Source organism: Marmota monax, unplaced genomic scaffold (assembly GCF_021218885.2).
Source record: "Marmota monax isolate L192 unplaced genomic scaffold, Marmota_monax_Labrador192_F-V1.1 WCK01_AAM20220418_F8-fsc00133, whole genome shotgun sequence".
In the NCBI taxonomy this organism is placed as follows: Eukaryota; Metazoa; Chordata; class Mammalia; order Rodentia; family Sciuridae; genus Marmota; species Marmota monax.
In genome coordinates this window covers 5,212,670-5,237,001 of record NW_026694821.1, presented here as the reverse complement: position 1 = coordinate 5,237,001, position 24,332 = coordinate 5,212,670, and the positions used below count along the sequence as shown (strand labels likewise).

Below are 24,332 nucleotides of genomic sequence, written 5' to 3'. Positions count from 1 at the left end.
TTAAATGTGGAGTTAGTGCTTTTTATTTGTTTATGTGTTTATTTTGGTTCTAAGGATTGAATGCAGGGCCCATATATGTATGATCTACCGCTGAACCACACCTCAGCTTTGGAGAAACAAGGCTTTTATCCACAAAGCTCAATAGAAATTGGAAGGTGGTGCTATTAAACACTAGTAAGTCACTTCTTAATCTGCTTAGAATGAATGTTATACTACAGAATTGTACTGACAGTTAAGCAAAGCCATCAGCCATTTAACAGGACAACCAATAGAGAAGGGGTATCAAAGGTACAAGGAGGAGCAAGAGTTAAGGCACAGGGACAAGAAGTATTGTGGCTGCATCATGAAAGGATGTATACTGGGGGACAATGGGATAGGGAATGTGGATAAAGAACTCAGCTGTAGGGCTGTGATTGTGGCTCAGTAATAGAGCATTTGCTTAGCATGTGTGAGGCACTGGGTTTGATCCTTAGCACTGCATACAAAAATCAATAAAATAAAGGCATGCTGTCCATCTACAACTACCCTTGTACAACTACAAAAAAAATAAATAAATAAAATAAAAAACCCAGCTGTACGAATCTTGTAAATACATTCTAAATAGTTTGCCCCTTAATTTGAAGGAAGCAAAGATTCATGAATAGTTTGTTTGTGTTGTGTCTATGTATATGTTTGTTTTTGGGTTTTGGTGCTGGCTAAAAAACTGAACTGAATTATTATCACTGAACCCAGTGATAATAATTGTACCTATCTCACAAAAACCCTTTGTTTTTAAACAAGACAGTTGCATTATCCAAAGTCTTCTGTGAAGATAATTTAGTGTAGGGGTTCAGCCTGGAAGGAAGGAAATGGGATGGGAGACTATTGGCATTATTCCTTGTGAAAGATGATTGAGACTTTAAACCACCCCAGTTAGCAGTAGGGATAGAAGTAAGGAATCAGAAGACAAAACATTTTAGAGATAAAATCAGCAGAACTTTGTGGCAGCACAGACCCTGAACTAATGCAAACCTGGCTTTGAATTTAGTCTTTATTACTTATTAAGCTGTAAGTTACTTAACCTCTTTGATTTCCATTTTTTTCCTCTTCATTGGAATATAATAATAGAACTTTAAAGTTAGTTAAAGGTTAGTTGTGGAGATTGAATGAGATAACAGTGCTTGGAACATGGTCACTATCTTTGAGAGTTTATTATTTATAATCATTAAATAAAGGGTTTTAATTATAGGTAAGGATGATTTTAAAGTTACCGGGTAAGCACTGATTCTAACTATGTTGTTAACCAAGATAGAAGGCAGGGAAAGGGTCAAGTTTGAAGAGCAATCGGGAAAGGAGGCAGGAAAAATATGAAATAATAAGTTCATGTTAAGTCATTAAATTTGATGTGATTAAGGAATAATCAAGCTAGGTGTGGTGGTGCACACCTGTAATCCCAGCTGCTTGGGAGGCTGAGGCAGGAAGATCAGAAGTTTGACATTAGCTTGGGCAATTTAGTGAGACCATGTCTCAAAATAAAAAGGACTGAGGATGTAGCTCAGTAGTTCACCACCCAGTACTGGAATGGGGACAGGCAGAACCAAGTAGAAATGACATAAATGAATGAATGAACGAACGAATGAACGAACGAACGAATGTATATATACACACACACACACACACATACATACATATACATATACCTTTTGCTGTTATTACCAACAGCAGTTGAAAATGTTAGCATGGAACTCTGGCGATATACTGGTACTAGAAGTAGTATCTACCAAATGTCCAGCCTGTCAACATAATACCAGGAAAGACATGATTTCTCATCCATAGTTTTATAGCAAAAAGGAAGGAGAAGTCAGCAGGTGTGGTATTGTACACCTGTAATCCCAGCACTGCAGGAGCCTGAGGCAGGAGGATCCCGAGTTCAAACCCAGCCTCAGCAAAAGTGAGGCGCTAAGCAACTCAGGTTGATCCTTTCTCTAAATAAAATACAAAATAGGGCTGGGGATGTGGCTCAGTGGTTGAGTGCCCCTGAGTTCAATCCCCGGTACAAAAAAAAAAAAGAAGAAGAAGAAGAAAATTTGGCAGTGCCAACATTTAAAGCATGTTCAGTAAGGACAGTCAAAAACTGCTAGAGGTGAAGTAATGGAAATTGTTCCCAGGAAGGGGCAGAATCAGCACTGTCAGTCTGCTCCAAGGTTAGAAGTTGGTCTGTGACTTGCAGTGGGTTGAGCAGCCACTGGAAAAACAATGGAGAAAACCAGCAAGTGACTCTTTGCATTTTATTTATTTATTTATTTACTTATTTTTGTGGTGCTAGGGATTGAACCCAGGGCCTCACACAACCCAGGACTGTGCGAGTGCTTTAACACTAAGCCATATGCCCATTTTTTTGCTGCAGGGGGTACCAGGGATTGAACTCAGGGGCGCTCACCACTGAGCCACATCCCCAGCCCTATTTTGTTTTTTAGAGACAGGGTTTCACTGAGTTGTTTAGCACATCCCTGGTGCTGAGGCAGGCTTTGAACTCGCAATCCTACTACCTCAGGCCCCTGAGACGCTGGGATTACAGCATGTGCCTCTGTGCCTGGCAGGGTGCTGTTTTTTGAAACATAAGCATATTTCTTTCCAGGAGATGAACTTCTAGCAAAACTTCTTCCTTTCCTCTATCTTCACATAATATCAGATATTTCCTTTGTGCTGTATTGTGAAGCCTATTACTGAGCCTATATTTAGAAAAGGGAGGGGGGAATAAGATTTAAACTGCTGTATCAGTGAATTAACACTATCATGTATCTATCATGTAGGTCCCCCCCAACTCCTCTACTGCTGATAGAACCCAGGGCCTCATAAGTGCTCTGTCACTGAGCTGCATCCCCAGTCCCCAGCGCTCAATTAGTGCTGTTTGGATAAAATATAAGTACATTAAACTCATAACATTGACAGTGCATATATTCAAGATCACCTTGAATCCCTGGATTTTCAGTGTTTATAAACATTGAAATAAATATTCCAAATATGGGAATATTTGTAACAGGCCATATGACTTTGTTCTTTCAAATCACATTTGTCACATTTCCTGTGCGTTTTCCTCATGCCACAAGTTAACCACATTTTCAACTTTACTGAAAAATTTTATCTCAATGAGCTGTTTTTGTTAGCTAAAAATAATTACCTCCTAAAACAATTACAGTTCTATGATTCTTTTTCTTGTTTCTTTTTTTTTTTTTTTTTTGGTACTGTGGAGTGAATCCAGAGGCACATAACCTCTGAGCCACACTTCCCAGCCCCTTTTTAAAATATATATATTTTATTTACAGACAGGTTGTTGCTGAATTGCTTAAGATCTGGATAAATTGCTGAGGCTGAGGCTGACTTTGAATTTACAATCCCCCTGCCTCTCCTTCCGAGCTGCTGGGATTACAGGCATGTGCCACCATGCCTGGGCTTTCTTATTTCTTTCTTTTTTTTTTTTTTAATATTTTTTTAGTTGTCAGTGGACCTTTATTTATTTATTTTTATGTGATGCTGAGAATCGAACCCAATGATTCACACATGCCAGGCAAGTGTTCTACCACTGAGCCACAACCCCAGCCCCTTTCTTATTTCTTTTCTTATTAATTCATTTGTATTATAGATGAAACCTCCTTGGAACTGGTTACTAACATTTAAATTTGTCCAGAAACAGTGGCCAAAAGCCATCACATCCTCAAATCTTTCTACTTTCCATCCTTGGATTAACAGCTCTAGCCACTGATTAGTAGATGAGGGGTAGACATGATTTCCCTCAGTAGGGCAATTGTTGGCTGGATGTGGTGGTACATGTTTGTAATCTTATAATCCCAGCTACTCAGGCTGAGGCAGGAGAATGGCAAATACGAGCCTCTACAATTTAGACCCTACCCCAAAATAAAATTTAAAAAGGGATAGGGATGTAGCTCACTGGTAGAAGGGTTGAACTTTATTTTGAAATATAGTGACTCACAGGGCTGGGGTTGTGGCTTAGCAGTAGAGCTCTTGCCTAGCACATGCGAGACCCTGGGTTCGATCCTCAGCACCACATAAAAATAAATAAATAAATAAAGGTATTGTGTCCAACTACAACTAAAAAATAAATATTAAAAAAATATATATACTGTCCCACATGCCAGTGTTTCATAAAAATAGCTCTCTACCCACCTTCAGGTAGGAACATATTAGATATTGCAAACTCTCTATCCCCATCCCAGACAAACTGAAAGCAACTGCGGGTGGGCTGAGGAAACTGTCCTTAGTTGATTCCAGTTCATGTTTAAGTTTGATAACTGCTGAAATAAACCATTCATACAATCCATATTCTTACCACCTGCAAAGTGCAAATTTCATATGTCACGAAACTTTATGGTTATTTGCTCATAAATACTCAGAATTAGGGTTGCCAGACAATTACCATATAAAAGAGAAAGCATGGTGATGGGGATGTAGAAAAATGGGCACTTTCATTTACTGTATTGAATTCACATATATTGATTAAATGACTCATGATGGATTTACATAATGAAATGAGTGTAACTTAAAATAAATCTGTGTAAGTTAACATTTTCGGAAACTCAAGAGATAGTGACCAATGGGCTGGGGTTGTAGCTCAGTGTAGAGCACTTGCCTAGCATGTGTGAGGCACTGGGTCGATCCTCAGTACCACATACAAATGAATGAATAAAATAAAGATCCATCAGTGTCTTTTTAAAAATATACTTTTTAAAAATTTTTGTAGTTGTAGATGGACCGCATACATTTATTTTGTTTATTTTTATGTGGTGCTGAGGATTGAACCCTGTGCCTCATCCATGTGAGCCAAGTGCTCTGCCACAGAGCTACAGCCCCAGCCCCAGCCCCCCATCAATGTCTTAATAAAAAAAGAGAGAGAGAAAGAAAGAGAAAGTGACTGAAGGGAAAAAACAAGTTGTATGGCCTTTGTGCTTCTAAAAGAAATATACATGTTTGTGTGCCATTGGAAAATTTTGGAAGCATACATTTGAACTGTTTATGGTTGTTAAAGGTGATAGTGAATTTAGGAGAATGAGTCTGAGGAGACTTCAATCTTTTCATTAATTAACATTTCATACTCTGTAGCTCCGGAGGCCGAGGCAAGAGGATCATGTGTTCAAAGCCAGCCTCAGCAATTCAGCAAGGCCCTAAGCAACTCAGAGATACCATCTCTAAATAAAATAACAAAAAAGGAGCTGGGAATGTGACTCAGTGATTAGGTCCTCCCAGTACAAAAAGAAAAAGAAAACCTATGGGAAAAAAAATGACAAAATGGCAAAATGGGTTCAATCCTGGCACCACATAAATAAATAAATACCATTTCACACTGTTTAAAATATCCTGAGCATGTATTACTTTGGTGGGGGAGGTTACTGGGGATTGAACCCAGGGGCACTTTACCACTGAGCCACATTCTCAGCCCTTTTTATTTTTTTGAGACAGGGTCTCCCTGAGTTACTGAGGCTGGACTTGAACTTGAGATCATTCTGCCTCAGGCTCCAGAGCCACTGCAATTATAGGTGTGCACCACTGTGCCTGGCTATATTACTTTCATATTTTTAAAGGCAAGATTAAAAAAAATATATTGTGGTCACATTGCACAGTATCTTTGTTATGAGAATATTTGTGGTAAATTTTCTGAAGAGTCTTTGCATATGGTTTTTAAAATAAGTGACATAATCTGGAATGCCTTTTAGTATGATTAAACTGGTAGCTGAGCCAAGTGTACACTAAAAAGCTATGGAAGCAGTAGAAAGAGGAAGACAGAAAAGAGACAGATTATAGAGGTAAACTCTATAGGACTTTATAATTTTTGCAGTGTTTTGGGTTATTCTTAATTTTCATAGTAGTTTGAATGTTCTCAATATTTTTGTTGTTTTGTTTTTTTCATGGTACTAGGGATTAAACCCGGGGGTGCTTTACCACTGAGCCACATCCCATCCCCCCCCCCTTTTTTTTTTTACCATGCAAGAGAACTTTATTACAAATGACAGTAGAGTGGAAGTGGGTAAAGTAAAGTAAAAACAACCTGAGACTCAAACAGCCAGCCAGCATTCTCAAGGAGAGAGTGGGCTTATCTCTAAGCAAAGATAAAGGAGACAATGCTGTCTCCAAATTTATTGCAGTTTGAGGTCTACTAGGAGAACTGAGGTCCACCTTCTGTACTCTTTGCCAGTCAGGAGTTCAACTCCTCCCTCACACTGGGAAGTAGAGTTCTTGTTGTTATTGTTTTAATATCTTTTAGTTGTCAGTAGATGTGGTGCTTAAGATCAAACCCAGGGCCTCACACATGCCAGGCAAGTGCTCTACCACTGAGCCACAACTCCAGCCCTTTGAGTGGTAGAGTTTTTGACCTTCCCCTTAAAATGTTAAGATAGGATCTCACTAAGCTGTCCAGGCTAGCCTCAAACTTGTGATCCTCCTGAATAACTGGGATTACAGGCATGTGCCACTGTGCTGGGGAATCCTTATTCTCTTTTAAAGATTATAATTTGTATCTTCAGTATAAACATTTACTTAAAATGTGTTACCTGGCAGGTTTTTTCCTACACTTAAAAACAGCCACCAGGGAAATCTGTACAACACAGTTTTTCTGTCAGCAGGTGGCAGGCTTCTCTCTCCATGGCACAGTTCTACTCTTCAACTTTGTTTTATACAAATGTGTGCCACTGCCTCCAATTATATTATGGTATTCTTAATTCTGCTTCCAACCTGTATCTCAAATGGTAGAACATTTGAAGTAAGGTAAATGAGAGAGCTGTGATGTGACTAGGCTGTCTTTAATAAGTTTTAGAAAACAGTTATCTTTCTTGTGTTATTATTCTTTCATTAACTCCCAGAGTTGCTTAAACAATCTATAAAATTTAAACCAAGTATGACAACCTTCAGCCATGGCAGACTTAAATGCCATTTTGTCATTTTTTTCCCATAGGTTTTCTTTTTCTTTTTGTACTGGGAATTGAACGCAGGTGTGCTCTACCACTGAGGTACATCCCTAGCTGTTTTATTTTATTTTTAATTTTTATATGGGGTCTTGGTAAGCTGCTGAGACTGGCCTCAGATTTGTTAGTCTCCTGCCTTAGCCTCTTAAATTGATGGGATTATAGGTGTGGGCCACTGGCTTTGTTTATCTTCCTGTTCAGATTCCCTCTCTCTCTCTCTCTCTCTCTCTCTCTCTCTCTGTGTGTGTGGGGGGGTGCATGCGCGCACACCACTCTCTTTGTTTTTGTTTTTGTCTTTTATTTATTTATTTGTTTGTTTGTTTGTTTTTGGAGGCTTTAGGGATCAAACCTAGGGCCTGTTTGATGCTGGGCAAGCAATCTACTGCTATGTTATGTCTCTTTCTTCCTCATTCTCAAGTTGCTTGTACATTTCAAAATTGTTTAGTAGTTGATTGAGGGTTTGCTTAATTTGTTTAGCAAGTTCCTTCTTGTAAGTAAGTGGAAGAAGATAATGTTGCCTGCAAGATCCTTCCTATCTTCATTTTATCTCTTCCACAGCCTGAACACATCACTTGCTCTCGTTTACCTTACTTCAACTGTTCAGCCATTTGGCATACAGAATTAAGAATACCATAATATAACTGGAGGCAGTGGCACTGTTTGTAATCCCAGTGGCTGGGAAGAGTGAGTCAGAAGGATGGCAAGTTTGAGGTCAGCATGGACAATTTAGTGAGATCCTATTTTAAAATAAATTAGAATGCTTGGGCAGCATGAGAGAGGCGCTGGGTTCAATTGCTAGTACTACTTATAAAACAAAACACCATAATCTGCCAGGTGCTATACTGAAGGTGTGTGGTCCCAGCCAAAAGTTGCTGAGGCAGGAGAATGGATCCCTTGAGCCCTGAGTTAAAATCAGCTTGATCAACATAGCACCAGTCTCAAAAAACAAACAACAAAAACAGCCAGTGGTCATGGCACATGCCTGTAATCCCATCTGCTGATGAGGCTGAAGCATGAGGATAGCAAGTTCAAAGCCAGCTTCAACAATTTAGTGAGGCCCTATGCAATTTAGCGAGACCCTTTCTCTAAATAAAATATTTTAGAAAGGGCTGGGGATGTAGCTCAGTGGTTAAACACAGTTCAATCCCTGGTACCAAAGAAAAAAGAAAACAAATCATAATAAAAGAAGATCACCTTATGCTTGTGCAGCCTTACCCATAAACCAAGATCAGTTTGTTATCCCTATTTCACTGCATAATCATTGCTGATTTTATGCCTTTTTTTTTTTTTTTTTTTGCAAAACAGTGGAGTATGATCACTATGTGAAGCCTTTTTTAAAAAATTGTGTTGGCAGTGGCACATGCCCATAATCCCAGCAACTGGGGAGACTGAGGCAGTAGGATAACAAGTTTGAGGCCAGCCTCAGCAACTTAGTGAGACCCCATTTTAAAATAAAAAGGGATGGGGCTAGGGTTGTGCCTCAGTGGTAGTGTTTTGTTTTTTTTATCGTACTGGGGATTTAATCCGTGGGCTCTCTACCACTGGGTAGAGAGTGTTTTTGTTGAGAACAGGGTCTTACTAAATTGTCCAGACTGGGGTTAAATTTGTGATCCTCCTACCTCAACGTCTCAAGTGACTAGGATTACAGGTGTGCACCACTGTGCCTGCTCACTTTTTAATATTTTGAGATAGGGTCTCACCACCCTAAAATTCCAAAGGAATTAGTTATTGGATCTATTCTGATGAAGGGAGACGGGATCAAGTTGAGAACCAAAGCATTATAGTATATTGAAATGTTGCAAAACAATCTCACTGTTAGTTGACTTAAGAAAAAAGGAGAACTAGAACTAGAAAGCAAATAGAAACTGATAGGTTTTAACCTTAGGGTTAAATTGAGTTCACCCTGTATATTTACCTTTTTAGTCCTTAAAACACAGTCTAGCTGGAGCTGGGCTGGGGCTCAGTGGTTAAATAAAAACAAAAAAGAAATCGGTCTAGTTAGGACTTGTTTTTTGTTTTTTTGGTTTTTTTTACTTAGGAAGTAGCTAGTGAGTAGCAGAGTCAGCATTCAGTCTAATCTTGACTCTCTTTGAAACTTTTAGGGAAAGTTGCTCCTTCTGGGTAATTTTGTCAATCAATATATGGCTGATCTTTAATTTTTTTTCTCTTTAGGAAAAAAAAGGATCAAAGTGTTTGATCTGGGGATCAAACCCAGGGCCTTGTACATGGTAGGCACGTGCTGTACCATGGAACTATATCCCAGCCCTGATCTTTAAAATTCTTAAATTTTTCCAAACTACATGTTATATAGATGTTTCCTATTGTATTTTGTGCACAACTTTGTGTGTGTGTGTTTGTGCGTGTGTACCTTGTATATTTGGGGATGGCTTATCCTCAAATCCTAAACAAAAAATTGAAAAAACAATTATGTTTATTTATTGAATATATAAAGACATTTTTCTTGTCATTATGCCCTAAAAAAATACAGTATAACAATTGCTGATACAGTATTTACATTCTGAGAGGTATTATTGGTAATATAGAAATGATTTGAAATATCCAGAGGATGCATGTATTTCATATGCAAATACTGTGCCATTTTATATAAGGAACTTGGGCACCTTGGATTTGGGCATTTTTGGGGATTCTGGAACCAATGCCTGGTGGATACTAAGGGACAACTGTATGTACTATATGTGTGTGTCTTTGTGTTCCAAATTTTGGTAAGGTGGGAAAATATGTCTCTCATTCCATGACTGTTTTGTAATTCTCTGTGTATGTATATGTATTTAATTCTGATTTTATGGCCTGAGTCTCAAAGATGTAAAAAATCTGAACATCATCTCAGTACAGATTGATTCATGTACTTTAGTGGAGCAGAGACACATTTGGATCAGAACATCTTTTTCTGTTTTTGTTTGGTACTGGGATTGAACTCAGATCCTAACACATGCTAGACAAGTGCTTACCACCAACCTATGTCTGCAGCCCTTTGTATTTTTTATTTTAAGACAGGCTCTCACTAAATTGGTGAGGCTGGTCTCAAATTCATACGCCTTCTGCCCCAGCCTTCCAGACAGAGTAGCTGGGATTATGTGTGTGCCTCTGTGCTTGACTTCTAAGTATTCTCTTGAAAAAAAAAAAAAAACATATAATCTGTGGTTTTATTACTAGACAGTGGTGTAAAATATGAGATTATGGGTGAGAGCTTAGTAGTTGATAAATCTGTTGTTTTAAATTTCAGCTCTGCTACTTTTTAATGGTTTATCCTTAGACAAGATATTTCACTTTTCTAAGCCCCAGTTTCCAGTTATCTTAGAATGGAGACAATTTGCCTAAATACTTCTTGCCCCCTTGACTCTTCAGGGTTATATATTAAGAATTATATTCTTAGTAGTGTCTTCTCAGGTTAAGATTTACCTAATGTAGCAAAAAACGTTTATACCACATAGTAGTTATTCAGTAAATATTAATTCTCTTATGCCCTGCTTTCTGTACTACAGCTAATTTTGTCTAACTTTCTGTTAGATATAGAACTCTCTTATAGTACATTCAATTAAATAATGAATTTATAAAATGCATTATTTATAGGCATTCCTTTATTGGAGCCCTCAGATTTCATTTTAAGCTACTGATATTTAATTTTACTAAAACTGTATGAGAAACATAGTTATTATAAAGCATAAAGCTTCCACATACATTTGAATCACTTTGGAATCCTCCCTAATAAAAAACGTGCTCAGTTCATATGATTCATTGTGGATTTCAAAAAATATTAACTCCTGCAGTTCACTTTCAAGGATTTGCAATCATGTGGCATAGCTTTAGAGAAGTCTTTTTTAGGAAGACAGGGGCGATACTGAGGATTGAACCCAGGACTCTGTTCAAGCTGTTTTTGAGACAGGGTCTCGCTAAATTGCCTAGGCTGCCTCAAACTTATAATCTTTGTATGTTAGCCTTTGAGTAGCTGGTATTATAGCCTTGTAACACTATGTCCTAAGGAAAATCTTAATAATTAAGGTCTCATGAGTCCTTGAATTGTGATCCATCATTTGTAAGGAATTTGTCCATTGTCAATATCTATTTTCCCTTGAGTCTTTATGTCTTACAATGTTGAGCACCACAAAATTAAAAAAGGTTTGTAGAAAATGATTAATGCATTTAGATAAATAAAAGTAATTTATAATTTTCACAGCCTTAAAGAAATCATTGTACTACATGTGCTTCTTTTATTTTCTTTGTATTTTTTTGTGGGAGATCGGGGGAGGGAGGTACTAGATATTGAATCCAGGGCCTCATACAGCTCATGCATGCTAGGCAAGCACCTTGTCAACTTAGCTACATCCCCAACCCCTTTTCGTTTTGTTTGTTTATTTATTTATTTATTGGGATGCTGGGGATTTAACCCAGGGCTTCATGCATGCTAGACAAGCCCTCTTCCTTTAGGCTACATCCTCAGTCCCCTTTTTGTTATTTTCTATGTATATGAAAATTAAGTATAGTTTTTCTACAAATGACATCATACTGTGACATTGTTAATAATGTTTCTCTAATTAATTTATTCCCTGATCACAAATTTAATACTTACTATAATTTATTTAGCCAGTTCTTCATTGTTGAACATTTTAGATAGTTTTCCCCCATTATTTTTAGGGTTGTGTTTTGTTTTTGTTTTTGTTTTTGTTTGGTACTGGGGATTGGACTCAGGAGCACTCGATCACTGAGCCACCTCCCCAGCCCTGTTTTGTATTTTAGAGACAGGGTCTCACTGAATTACTTAGCACCTTGCTGTTCCTGAGGCTGGCTTGAACTTGTGATCCTCCTGCCTCAGCCTGGGAGCCTCTGGGATTATAGGCGTGTGCACTGTGTCGGCTTTCCCCCATTTTTCATTACAGTAAACAATGGATCAGTGAATGTATTTGTAGCTACTGTGTTTGTACTTGTCTGTGATTGTTTAAATGGATTTGGGGGGGTCAAGGGTTGTGTACAAATATGTCCCTTTTTTTTTTCTTTCACTTTTTCATTTAAAAGTACTCAGAAGTGAACCCAGGGGCACTTTACCATTGAGCTAGGTCCCCAGCAGTTTTAATTTTTATTTTACAACAGTGTTTCACTAAATAGCTGAGGCTGGCTTCCAATTTATGATCCTCTTGCTTTAGTATCTTGAGTTGCGGGGATTATAGGTGTACCCGGAAATTATAGATGTGCACTGCTATGTCCGGCTTCAAAGAAACTTTTTTTTTTGCGGGTGGGGTGGGGGGTGGGGTGGGGCGGGTACTGGGAATAGAACCTGGGGTGCTTATCACCAAATTACATTTCCAGCCTTTTGTATTTCTGATTTTGAGACAGGTCTCACTAAGTTGCTTAGGATCTTGCTAAATTCCTGAGGCTGGCCGTGAACTTGGAATCTTATATCAGCCTCCCAGGTCTCTAGTATTATAGGCATGTACCACCATACCATATCCAGCCTGAGAAACGTTTTGGTAGCAAAATAGGAAGTGGTAATTTTCAGCATTTCAGGTTCATTGAATAATTGACAGTATGTAAAAAGCTCTGACTAGTTATTCAGAAGTGTGAGTATATATTCCTTTCTCCATTGACAAAGACATCCATACTTTTAATAATAAAAACAGACTTCCAATTTCAGTGTGATAATGGGAGGAAAATAATCTTGCAGGAATTTGAGTCCTGTATGAGAAGTTCTCTGCTCTTTTGTATATTAATTTAAAATCTGGAGCGTGCCAATAAGAGCAATATGAATGGTTTCTGTTTGTATGATAATGAATAAGGAAGCTCCAAATCAACAGGGTGCATTCATTATGAACAGAGATCAAAGTCCATCCTGCTGCTAAAGAACCTGTTTTTATGACTTCTTGCTTCTTTGTATCTAGTCTGAAAATAATAAATTATTTGAAGCAAAATTCATTTTCTTATGCTTCTCTTATGCCCTTGTTCTTTTCTTGTGGTACATTTTCTTTTTCTTTTTTTTTTTAATATTTACTTTTTAGTGTTTTTTTTTTTTTTAAGGAGGACACAATATCTTTATTTATTTGTTTATTTTTTTAATGGTGCTGAGGATCGAACCCAGTGCCTCACGCATGCCAGGAGAGTGTGCTACCACTTGAGCCACAGGACTGGGGGTGTAGCTTAGTGGTAAGGTGCCCCTGGATTCATCCTTTAGTACCAAAAAATAAAATACATATGGCACCTAAACACATCACTGATATGATCATTTGTTTATCATTCCTTAGACATTCTTATACAAAGATTTTTCCTCCCAAAATAGGGCTCTTGCTTTAGATACTCAACTTTTTGGCTCCTTACAATACTAGACCATGTATGTCTCAATGAGTACCATGTAGATTTTATATATTTCAGTAGTACACCATGTACATTTCAATGTATGTGTACCATCTAGTAATCTGCAGGAATGGATTCTGTAGTCAGAGAAGCCTGTTTTTTAATCCATTTCTGCCAGTTACCAGCTATAAGCTTTAATTTACTGTAAAATGAGGATGTTAATAGCACATGCCTTCTAGATTCCTTTTGTTTTGATTTTTTGGCATTGGGGATTGAACCCAGGGGTGTTTTACTAGGGAGCCACATCCCCATCCCCTCCCCCGCTTTTTTTTTAAATTTTGGAACAGGGTTTTGCTGAGTTGGCTGGCTTTGAATTTGCAATCCACCTGCCTCTGCCTCCCAAATTGTTGGGACTAAAGGTGTGTACCACTATACCCAGTTTAGGATTATTTTAAGTATTACATGGAATGAGGAATGTCAGGTACTTAGAATTTAATACATTTAGTTATTTTTCATAATAAGTTTTAAGAGCTGCTTAATTTTTTTTTTTTTGTGTGTGTGTGTGTGTATGTGGTGCTGGGGATTGAACCTAGGGCCTTATGCATGGGAGGCAAGCACTCTACTATATCCTCAGCCCAAGAGATGCTTAATTTTTAAATTTCATGTGTGGGTTGCAATTTATCCATTCCTCCTGTATTGTTACAGCCCCTCCCCCAACCTTTTAAAATTTTGTTAAGGGTTTCACTATATTACCCAGGTCGGCCTCAAACTTGTTGGTCCTCATGCCTCTCAGCCTCTTGAGTAGCTGGGATTACAGGTGTGCATCATTGCACTGGCTTCTCCTATATTATTGATCATTTAGGTATTGGCATTGAGGTCTGCAGTATCCCAGTGTTATAAAACAAATTTGTAATAAACTTCCTTGCAACAAAATATTTGTGCATTGACCTATTCCTTAGGATAAATCGACACAAAATTGAGCTGGGTGGTACATACCTGTAATCTCAGCTACTTGGAAGGCTGAGGCAGGAGGATGGTTTGAGTCTAGGAGTTGCAGACTGGAAAATACAAGCAAGACCTGATCTCTAAAAGAAAAAACAAGGGGCTGGGTTTGTGGCTTGGTGGCAGAGCACTTGCCTAGCATGTGTGAGGCATTGGGCTCAATTCTCAGCACCACATAAATAAATTAAAAAAAAAAAAGCAATTAAAAACTTTTTGTGTTGTGCTTAATACAGAATGCTAATTCGGTAACTGAAAAAGCTGAAATATTGCCTGCAGAGTAGAGAGAGAGTGCTGATAAAATAATATATATTTACATATTTGTAGGTTAGTTATGTTCCTAATGATAAAGCTTCCCTGAGCTCATATTCTAACTTATCTCTCAGGTCCTGACATGATATTAGCATATTGCCAACCTACTACTCAGTTTAAAAGCAAGACTGGTTCTCTTCAAAAAAATAAAAATTTTTTAATCACAACAGTTCCATTGCTGTTTTTTCTTTCTTTCTTTTCTTCTTTTTTTATAGAAAACTTCAAACTTCTTTAATCTATTCTGTGAATCTGTTGTAAGGAAATGATCCACTATTTTTTTTCCCCGCTGCTTTTATTTTTAACAGAAAAGGAACATTTTTCCAGGTTTTTTGTTTTGTTTTGTTTTGTTTTTTTCTTTTTGAGACAGACTCTCCCTTGTTGCCTCAACTGATCTTGAAAGAGCTAGACCTGGTCACCTATAGTCCCAGGTGCTCTGGAGGCTTAAGCTTGAACTCCTGCCTCAGTCTCCTTGAGCAGATCAGATTACAGCTGTGCACCACTGCCCAAGACTTCCAAGCAGTTGGGATGGCAGGCTTCCAGGCCCAGTTCTTCCATTTGTTTTTTTAATAAAGCTTAGTATTCATATTTTATGTCATTGTCTTATTAAACTTTATTTTTAAATATGAAAAAATATGTAGATATACATAAAAATCACTTTAAATCTACTGCCCTGTAGCAAAGACTACTCATATTCTATTGACTGCATCATGTCTTTGTTCACAAGCCTTAAATGAGATCTTTTATTTTTACTTATAAATAAAATTCATGTAACATAAAATATACCACTTTAACTTTTTTTTTTTTTTTAAATAACCTTCACCTTCTAATACTGGGAATTGAACCCAGAGCCTCACACAGGCAATGCTGGCACTCTACTACTGAGCTATATTTTCAGCCCTTTTAAAATTTCGAAACAGGGTTCCACTTAGTTGCCCAGACTGGCTTCAAACTTGTCATCTTCCTACCTTAGCCTCCAGCTGGTATTACAGGCATGTGCCCCCAACCTGGACATTTAGCCATTTTTAAGTGTAGTTTGGTGGCTTTAAGTACATTTACATTGTTGTACAACCAGCTCCACCATTCATCCACCTTCAGAATTCTTTTCATCTCCCCAAACAGAAATTGTGTACCCATTGAGCAATAGCTTCCTATCCTCTTTTCCCCAGTGCTCTCCACCACCTACCAAGCCTTTTTTTTTTTTAACTTTGTATTGAAATATATTATTTTTGCTGAAAAGTGCACTTTTCCTAAGCACCCGACAAACCAAAACACCACAAGGAAGGGAATGCATACATTAATGTAGAGGTTCCTTCTTACACTGCAGAGCTGGCTGTCAGTGTTATAATAGTACCGATTTTCCTTCTCTTAATTAACTATCAAGGTTTTTTTCCAGTTGCTTGTACTCTGTAGTCTGGTGACTTAGCTCAGAGCCAGGAGGGCTGTCACCCAAAGCATAATAAAGCACTGTGCAGAAGTGCGTCACAAGACTGTTTTTGCATAGGGCTTGGTTAAGGCTTTTGGAACCGCCCTCAGTTGCACCTTGTTCTATATTAGTCCTTCTCAGACAGGAAGAATTTTCTTTCGCTTGTGTAGCCCGTCCGGTTACCTTCAGGGTAAGTGTGTGCATTTCATGTAAACATGAGTTTCTTGTGTTTAACTTTTTATATGATACTTTTTTGATTCTTTATCTTGTTGAAAATTTGGGGCATTTAAAAATTCAAATTAGGAAATAAAAGTAGAACAATCCATTGTAGTATAAAACTATAGTTTGCAAAGATCTGAATGTATAAAAGTTTCAAGTGTCTTGGGCTCAGAAATTACATTTTATGCATTCTAAGAGTTTCTTGTTTGACATTTTGATGTTAGGAGGAAGCAAAATACCCGAAGGAGTGTTTCAAAGTTGGGGGAAAAAGATCCAATTTTGCTTTTCATTCATTTGCTCTGTGATTTGGTTTTGATGGTAGCTACATGCTTTGTGTCACTAGGATTAGGAATAGTTTATTTTGGCTTAGAATAATAATTAGTTTTTGTTGTGTGCCTCTGAGCCTTACCTCAGGGTATTATAGACTGAGATTACACTGATATATTTTATAAGTTGATAAAAGTTGTATTGCTGATGTAACAATTTGAATATTGAGAATTAAGATTCATACATGGGGCTGAGGATGTACCTCAGTGGTATAGCACTGTGGGTTTGATCCCCAGCACTGCTGTCTGCCCCCCCCCCCCAAAAAAGTCAACAATGTTCTCAAGATTCAAATATGTATATTACAGTAAAAGTCTCAGACAGTATGCTAAGTTATATTTAAATAATTGAATTCTCCAAGTTTTACAAAGCTTTCCCCCCCACTTTATTTTTTTAAAATATTTATTTCTTTTAGTCATACACAATGCCTTTATTTTTATTTATTTATTTTTATGTGATGCTGAGAATCGAACCCAGGGCCTTGCACATACCAGGCAAGAGCTCTACTGCTAAGCCATAACCCCAGCCCCATCATTTCCCCCCCCCCCAACTTTAAATCAGAAAAATTAAATCTGCAGCAGGCCATTTCATAAAGTAGTTAGTTGTTTTTTTTTTTTTTTTTTTTTTGGGTGCTACTAGGGATCGAACCCAGGATCTTCCACATGTTAGATGAGTGCTCTACCAACCGAGCTATACCCTCAGCCCTTTGCTCGGTTGTATTACCCAAGCTCCGCATCTGTGGACAGAGCTTGCCATCTGTGCTATTGTTCTAGGACAAAGTCAAGGGCAGAAGAACTCATGGGTGCCTCAAGGGTCATCAGTATCAGTTACTTAATTTCTACCTGTCCTGGTTTATTCATCTTGAAAACTGCCATTGGGTGTTAGAATTAATGAGAGCAGGAAGGATAAAGGAATGCATTCTCAGCTCTGATATTGTCTATTTTCACAAGTATCTAAAATTCTGACTGATCTGTTTTTACCAAAATAATTTGTATGAATTGCTAATTTTTATTTATTTTAATATTTATTTTTTAGTTGTAGTTAGACACGATACCTTTATTTTATTTATTTTTATGTGGTGCTGAGGATCGAACCCAGGGCCTTGCATGTGCTAGATGAGGGCTCTACCACTGAGCCACAACCCCAGTCCAGAATTGCTAATTTTTAAATAAATAACCTTTGAAATTTATTTCTTATTCTCTTTCCTCCTCTATTATCCCTTTTATTCAGTTTCATTTTTGTGTTATATCTATTGAGTAAGTTTCACTTTCCCGTTTGTGCAGTCTTTTTCATTGCTGAATTAAAATTCTCAGGGAGAATTATTGAAATGCCACAAAATGATTCTAACCTTACAAAACAACAACAACAAATTTATAGTTTGCTTTTTCATGTGCTAACCCTTCTAAGAAAGTGACATCTTTAAAACAAACAAACAAACAAAAAATAAGCTTGCGGGGAATGGGGAGTGGTGGCAGAGGCAGGAGAATCGCAGGTTTGAACCCAGCCTGGGCAACAACATAGTGAGACCCAGACTCAAAATAAAAGAATCAAAAGGGTTGGGGATGTAGGTCAGTTGAAGAGTGCCCCTGGGTTCAAAAAGAAAATATACAGGTCTTTAAAAATACTTAGTTTGCATTCGGATACTTTAAGACTTGTTTTAAAGCAAATGAATTTTTTTCATGTAGACATACCGATTTTCATTAATTGACTTGTGAAATATTAGAATGACATACCATATCTAGAATTTTTACTTATCAAGTTTGTGCCATTTAAGTGAAATTCTTACCTCTTATTCAGTCTTTAGCCTTGTTCTACACATCCCTTGTCATGAACACTGCTATGGTAGAAACCTTAGCCTCATATTGAAAGAATACGGAATAAATTTTCTTCAGTTTTCACATTTTTTTCCAGTACACATTTGAAGATCCCAGATCTAAGAACTTTAAAACCACCTTTGAAGAGAGTTCAGAGTCCAAGGGTAGTGTTTTCTATTTTTGAATTTGTCTTCTACACTTGATGTGTTTTTTCCAGCAACTCTTCTGTTGAAGCATCTGCAACAGATGACTGTTGGCAGAGCAAGCAGAACTTTGTATACACCAGGTATAGGTTTACAAACCTATTGGTTAAAAATACACTGTCCTCATTTTCAATGTCTGTCTTTGGATAGTGCCAGAAGGCTGACATTTATGCCGTAGTCTTTATACTTTTATAAGTGATACAGAACCTCAGATTTTTACAAAAGGGTAGCAGTATCATTTCATGTGAGATCATCTTTGAATAAGGATGGATTCTAGTCAGATTAACAGTGATGATTGGGAAGTATGAGAGCTCTTCAGTTGAAATTTGCATATCCGTGAATTATTAAAAGCTGGTTATTTTCAAGTTTCTGATCACTCCTTGTTTTTGTTAAGATATTTGAAGAGACCATTAGAATTATTTTTTGGTTTTAATGGGGATTGAACCCAGAGGCACCCTAGAGCTGTATCCGCAACCAACAAACCCACCCTTCCTTCCTCCCTTTTTGTCTCTCTCTGACCCAGGGTGCTGTATCATTGAGCTACATCCCCAGCTTTCTTTTCTTTTCTTTTCCTTTTTTTTTTTTTGTTTGTTTGTTTTTTGTTTTTGTGGTTTTTTTGTTTGTTTGTTTGTTTTGTTTTTGTTTTTGGTAGCAGCGATTGAACCTAGGGTCACTTAGCCACTGAGCCTCATCCCTAGCCCCCCCCCCTTTTTTTTTTAAGGATGCTTTTTTATTTTTTTTTAATTTATTTATTTTTTTAATATTTATTTTTTTAGTTTTCGGCCGACACAACATCTTTGTTTGTATGTGGTGCTGAGGATCGAACCCGGGCCGCACGCACGCCAGGCGAGCACGCTACCGCTTGAGTCATATCCCCAGCCCCCTAGCCCCTTTTATTTTTAATTTTGAGACAAGTTGCTGAGGCTGACCTGGAACTTTGAATATTCCTGTCTCAACCTCCTGAGTTGCTGGGCTTACAGTAGGAGCCACTGCAACTGGCTTTGTTATACACCTTTTAATAATAAAATTTAAGAAAAAGTCAAATTTTCCTCCTTCAATTAAGTTGCTCTTTGAAGTAATATTTTTTTTTCTTTCCTTTTTTGGGTAGCAGGGATTAGACCCAAGGGCACTTAACTACTGAGTTACATCCCTAGCTGGTTTTATATTTTATTTTGAGACAGGGTCGTGCTAAGTTGCTCAGGGCCTACCTAGGTGGCTAAGGCTGACTTTGAACTTAGAATTCTCTTACCTCAGCCTCCTGAGTTGCTGGGATTACAGGCATGTGCCACTTCACCTGGATGAAACAGAATTTTAATTATAAAATTTTACTTATCTGGACTAAAGTAAAAATCAATATAGAGTGAAAATAAATTAGTAATTTTCCCTATGGTTTATAGTGCAAGAAAGACAAAGTCAGAATAATGATAAGGGAAATTTTTATAACTTTTTGGTTTAATGAATAAATACATATAAACTTTACCAAAACATCTAAAATATGTACATTGTGCCAGATATTATGTTAGATTCAAACACAACTCAGATCTTAGTTGTATTATGCTACAAAATGATATTTATTTATTCATTTATTTAGGTGGTGATAGGGATTGAACCCAGGGATACTTCCCACTCTGGAAGATTTTATTATAAGAAAATGGAATGGAAATTTTTTTTTGGTACATTTTGATTTTTTTTGTATATTTTTATTCTTTTTTTTTTTTTGTACTGGGGATTGAACCCAGAGGCACTTTACCACTGAGTTATACCCACAGTTGCTTTTACATTTTATTTCAAAACAGGGTCTCCATAAGTTGCTTAGGGCCACGCTAAACTGCTGAGGCTGGCCTCAAACTTGTGATCCTCCTGCCTTAGCCTCTGAAGTTGCTGGGATTACAGTCATGTACCACCAGACCTGGTTGATTTCTTCATTCTTCTTACTTTGTTTCATTTTTATATTCCTACATTGATTCAGTAGTGCCAACACATAATTTTTCTACAACTGTATCCTTCCATTCAGAGAAAATGTTGATAAAATATTCTTGCAATTAAGCATTTTCTTGCAAATACGAACTTAATATTCATATCTTCTTAGCACCATATAAATTCTTGTGTATAATATTTTAAAGCCAAAACTTGGCTGGATAGAGTAAATCCTTTGCTGAACTTCTTGGAAAAGAGAAAAAGATGTCTGAGATAACATGGCATTTAAATAATACCAAAAGGACCCTCGTAGTATGTCATTAGCATACGTGAAGAGCCTGAAATTTATGTATGTCACGTATACCTTTTTTTTTCTCTCTCTTTTGCTGTGACATCACCTGGGGAAAATGCAGAAGATTGGATAGCCAAGATATGACTAATCAAGAGCCTGCTGTGCTTAACAAAATGGTGGGTATTTGATTATTTCCAGTTCCATTTATTATGGTGAATCTTCACCTCTTTTGCTTCTCTCTCTAACCAGATAATTTTGGGACTGAAACTTTATATGGATAGAACCTCACATTGCTTGTTGAATTAATTTTAAAGGTATCTTTGAATTTTTTTTCCTTGAAATAAAATGAGTGTTTTCTCAGCACATGAAATGGTTATTTTATTCCTTTTACTGCTAATATTTCTTTGCTCAACAACACATTTAAACCATACAGAATGAATCCCCCCTATCCACCAGTACTGAGGATCAAACCCAAGGCTTTATACATGCTAGGCAAGCAATCTACCACTGAGTAGAATGCCCTTAAATTTTTTTTTTAATATTTATTTTTTAGTTGTAGGTGGACAACTAAATTTTTACATATTTTTATGTGGTACTGAGGATCTAACCCAGTGCCTCACACATGCCAGGTAAGCACTCTACCTCTGAGCCACAACCCCAGCCCTTAATTTTTTTTTTAATACTTCTTGCACAACAATTGAGTTTGTGTATTAGGATGAGTTAAGAAAAATATAGGCTTTGAAACTATAGATAGCCTTAAATCTCAACTCATTCCTACAGTCAGATACTCTTCTCCTGAGCTATGCCCCACCCTTAACTCATTTCTTAATGGCTATGATGTCATTGATTGAGGGCAATAATCTGACCACTGTGAAATCACCAACTTCATGTTGCTCTCATATATAATGAAAAAGTATGAAGCTGGGAGTGGTGGTACATTCCTGTAATAGAGCAACTAGGGAGGCTGAGGCAGAAGGCCAGCCTCAGCAATTTAGCAAGGCCCTACTAAGCAATAGTAAGACCCTATCTCCAAAAAAAAAAAAAGTATGTAATATTTGTAATAGCACAAACTAAGCGCTCAGTAAATAATCTGCACGTTAGTGTTTTAGACATGTAAGTAGCAGATTTAGTAGTACACATTTGCATCAGTTCTCTATATTCACAACGGATGAGTTAAGAAAAATCCTAGAAATAACAATTGAATCCTAGAAATAACAATTTAGAAAACGCTTTTCTTCCTTTATTTAACTGATTACAAAAATAAAAATTGTACGTATCAGTGGGATATCAGATTTTTTGCTATATGTAGACATTGTGCAATGTTTGTCAATTTATTTTTTTGATACCATGGATTAAACCCAGGGATGATTAGCCACTGAGCTTATCCCCAGCCCTTTTTGTATTTTATTTAGAGACAGGGTCTCACTGAGTTGCTTAGCACCTCGCTTTTGCTGAGGCTGGCTTTGAACTGGCCATCTTCCTGCCTTCATCTCCCGAGTTTCTGGGATTACTGGCTTGCACCCCTGCACCCCACTTTTACAATACATACTTCTTATCTATAGTCCCTCCCTGTGCAGTAGTGTACCAGAACTTTTGACTCTTAAATGTAGCTTAGTATCCACTGATTAACCTAAAAACCTGTTTTAAAGAAAGAGCTACCTAACTGGGGTTGTAGCTCAGTTATGGAGCACTTGCCTAGCATGTGTGGAGCACTGGGTTCAATTCTCAGCACCATATATAAATAAAATAAAGATCCATTGACAACTAAGAAAATATTTTAAAAAAAAAGAAAAACTACTTCGTGATCTATTTTATTTTTCTTTTGGTTCTTTTTGTTGTTGTTCTTCCTCTGTTCCTCTTTTTAATTTTTCTTCTTTTTTTCCATTTTTTTCTGCTTTGAGCCTATAACTTAGCAAGGAGATATATTAGTCATGCTTGGTAAATCTCTTGTTCAGTTTACTTTGTCTTAGCCAGTATATGATTGAAGTCAAAAGTTGACCCAAAGTGATGATTAAGTCGTCAGTTTAGTTATTGCTGTTTTGTTAAACCATATGGATCTGTTATGTTTTTCAAAACTATTCCAACATTGCCTGTTTTGTATGGTTCAATCCATATGGACATGGACATGATACATCTGTTACATGTTCTGGTGTTTGATTCATTGGGATTGAGCATATATCTCTATAAAATTAAACCAGTCTAAAACTCTTATTTTTGTTGACTTTTTTAACCCAAAATAAATACAAAGTGATGTAGAAATTTTCTACCATTAGAAACAATGTAGCGATAATGGTACCCTTTATATGATTTGTTACTGGTTGGGGCCAGGACCCTCTAACTCTTGTCTCTTTTAGAAGCAAGTAGTAATAAATTCAAACTATTAAATTATTCAGGAAAACAAGTAAAAGTTGTGGTTTTTTTCCTTTACTCTTCATTGTATTAATTTGTACCATTTTTGATTTGAGCTTGTTTTTTTTTCTAAAAATGTTGATAGATCTCATACATTGACAGGTCCTCAGGGTGTTACTTTTCTTGTGATCTGGCTCTAAACCTCTCCCTCCAGATTTACACACTCTTTTCTCTGCACAATTAAGTTCAAGCTGGGTGTGGTAGCACATGCTTGTAATCCCCGTGACTGAGGCTGAGCCAGGAGGATCACAAATTCAAGGCTAATTTAGGCAAAACAGCAATAACCTGTCAAGGGAGGGAGAGTGGGAGGGAAGAAAATGACCTGCCTCAAGGAGTGCCTTTAACCAACTGAGGACCTGTGAAGAGTCATTTGAGGCTCCATCATGAGTATTCTCCACAGTAAAAAGTTTCAATTTCTGATCTGGCTCTCTGACTAATTCTGTGACTGATTGTGTAACTTTGGGCAAATCACTTAATCTTTCTGAGCTTGTTTCCCTTCTGTAGAATAAGATATTTCAATTAAATAAAGTCATGTTGAAAGAACCTTGTAAAGTTTAAAGCACCACAAAATGCTAATCATTATTAGTAAGTGGCACATATCACTTCCAGATCTGAAATTTATTAAAAGTATTGAAAACATTTTTTGGATTCTCAAATAAAATAAAATGCCAATATCCCCCCTACATTTCCCAGTCCATGTCAAGTGGTTGCCAGAGACAGCAGCATGGCACAGTCTAGAGCTCCCAAACTCAGAGTCTTCAAGGGTCAAGCTAATGGTTGTTAAGGAGGAAAGGGTGTAAATGACTGTGATTAACTGGAGACTGGGGCCAGGCTAGAGGAGGTGGCTACTACTTGGTTCTGGGCTTGTGGCCAGATCTCCACATTTTTCATGAAACGCCAGAAAGCAGGTATTTTAACTGAAACCTCCTAGTTCTTAAATGTTTCTTTTACACTTGAAAACTAGAGGCCCACATGTGCAAACAGGCCCCTAGTCCAATCTCTGTTACAGACTGTTCTAAATTAAAAGGACTGTAATTAAACTCTGAACACCTGGGTTGGGACTCAGACTCTGTACCTTACTTTATGTGTGATCATTTAACTTTTCAGACTGTCACTATTTTATTTACAAAATAATAATTGTATAAGATAATATCTGCAAAGCACTGG

The 24,332-nt window shown here is 37.3% G+C and overlaps 1 protein-coding gene across 3 annotated transcripts in view; it reads left to right on the top strand.

Annotated features, from left to right (window-relative positions):
• Nt5c3a (5'-nucleotidase, cytosolic IIIA) overlaps positions 1–24,332 on the top strand; it is a 56,785-nt gene that overhangs the window by 5,973 nt on the left and 26,480 nt on the right. The window contains exons 1-2 of one of the 3 annotated variants that reach the window (XM_046426035.2): positions 16,099–16,177; positions 20,878–20,932. The exons of 1 other annotated variant lie outside the window; for it this stretch is intronic. In XM_046426035.2, the coding sequence (XP_046281991.1) occupies positions 20,897–20,932 (36 nt within the window). In that variant the 5' untranslated portion in view covers positions 16,099–16,177; positions 20,878–20,896. Of the gene's footprint in view, positions 1–16,098; positions 16,178–20,877; positions 20,933–24,332 lie in introns of those variants that run through there. One more of the 3 variants, XM_046426034.2, reaches the window with a different exon arrangement.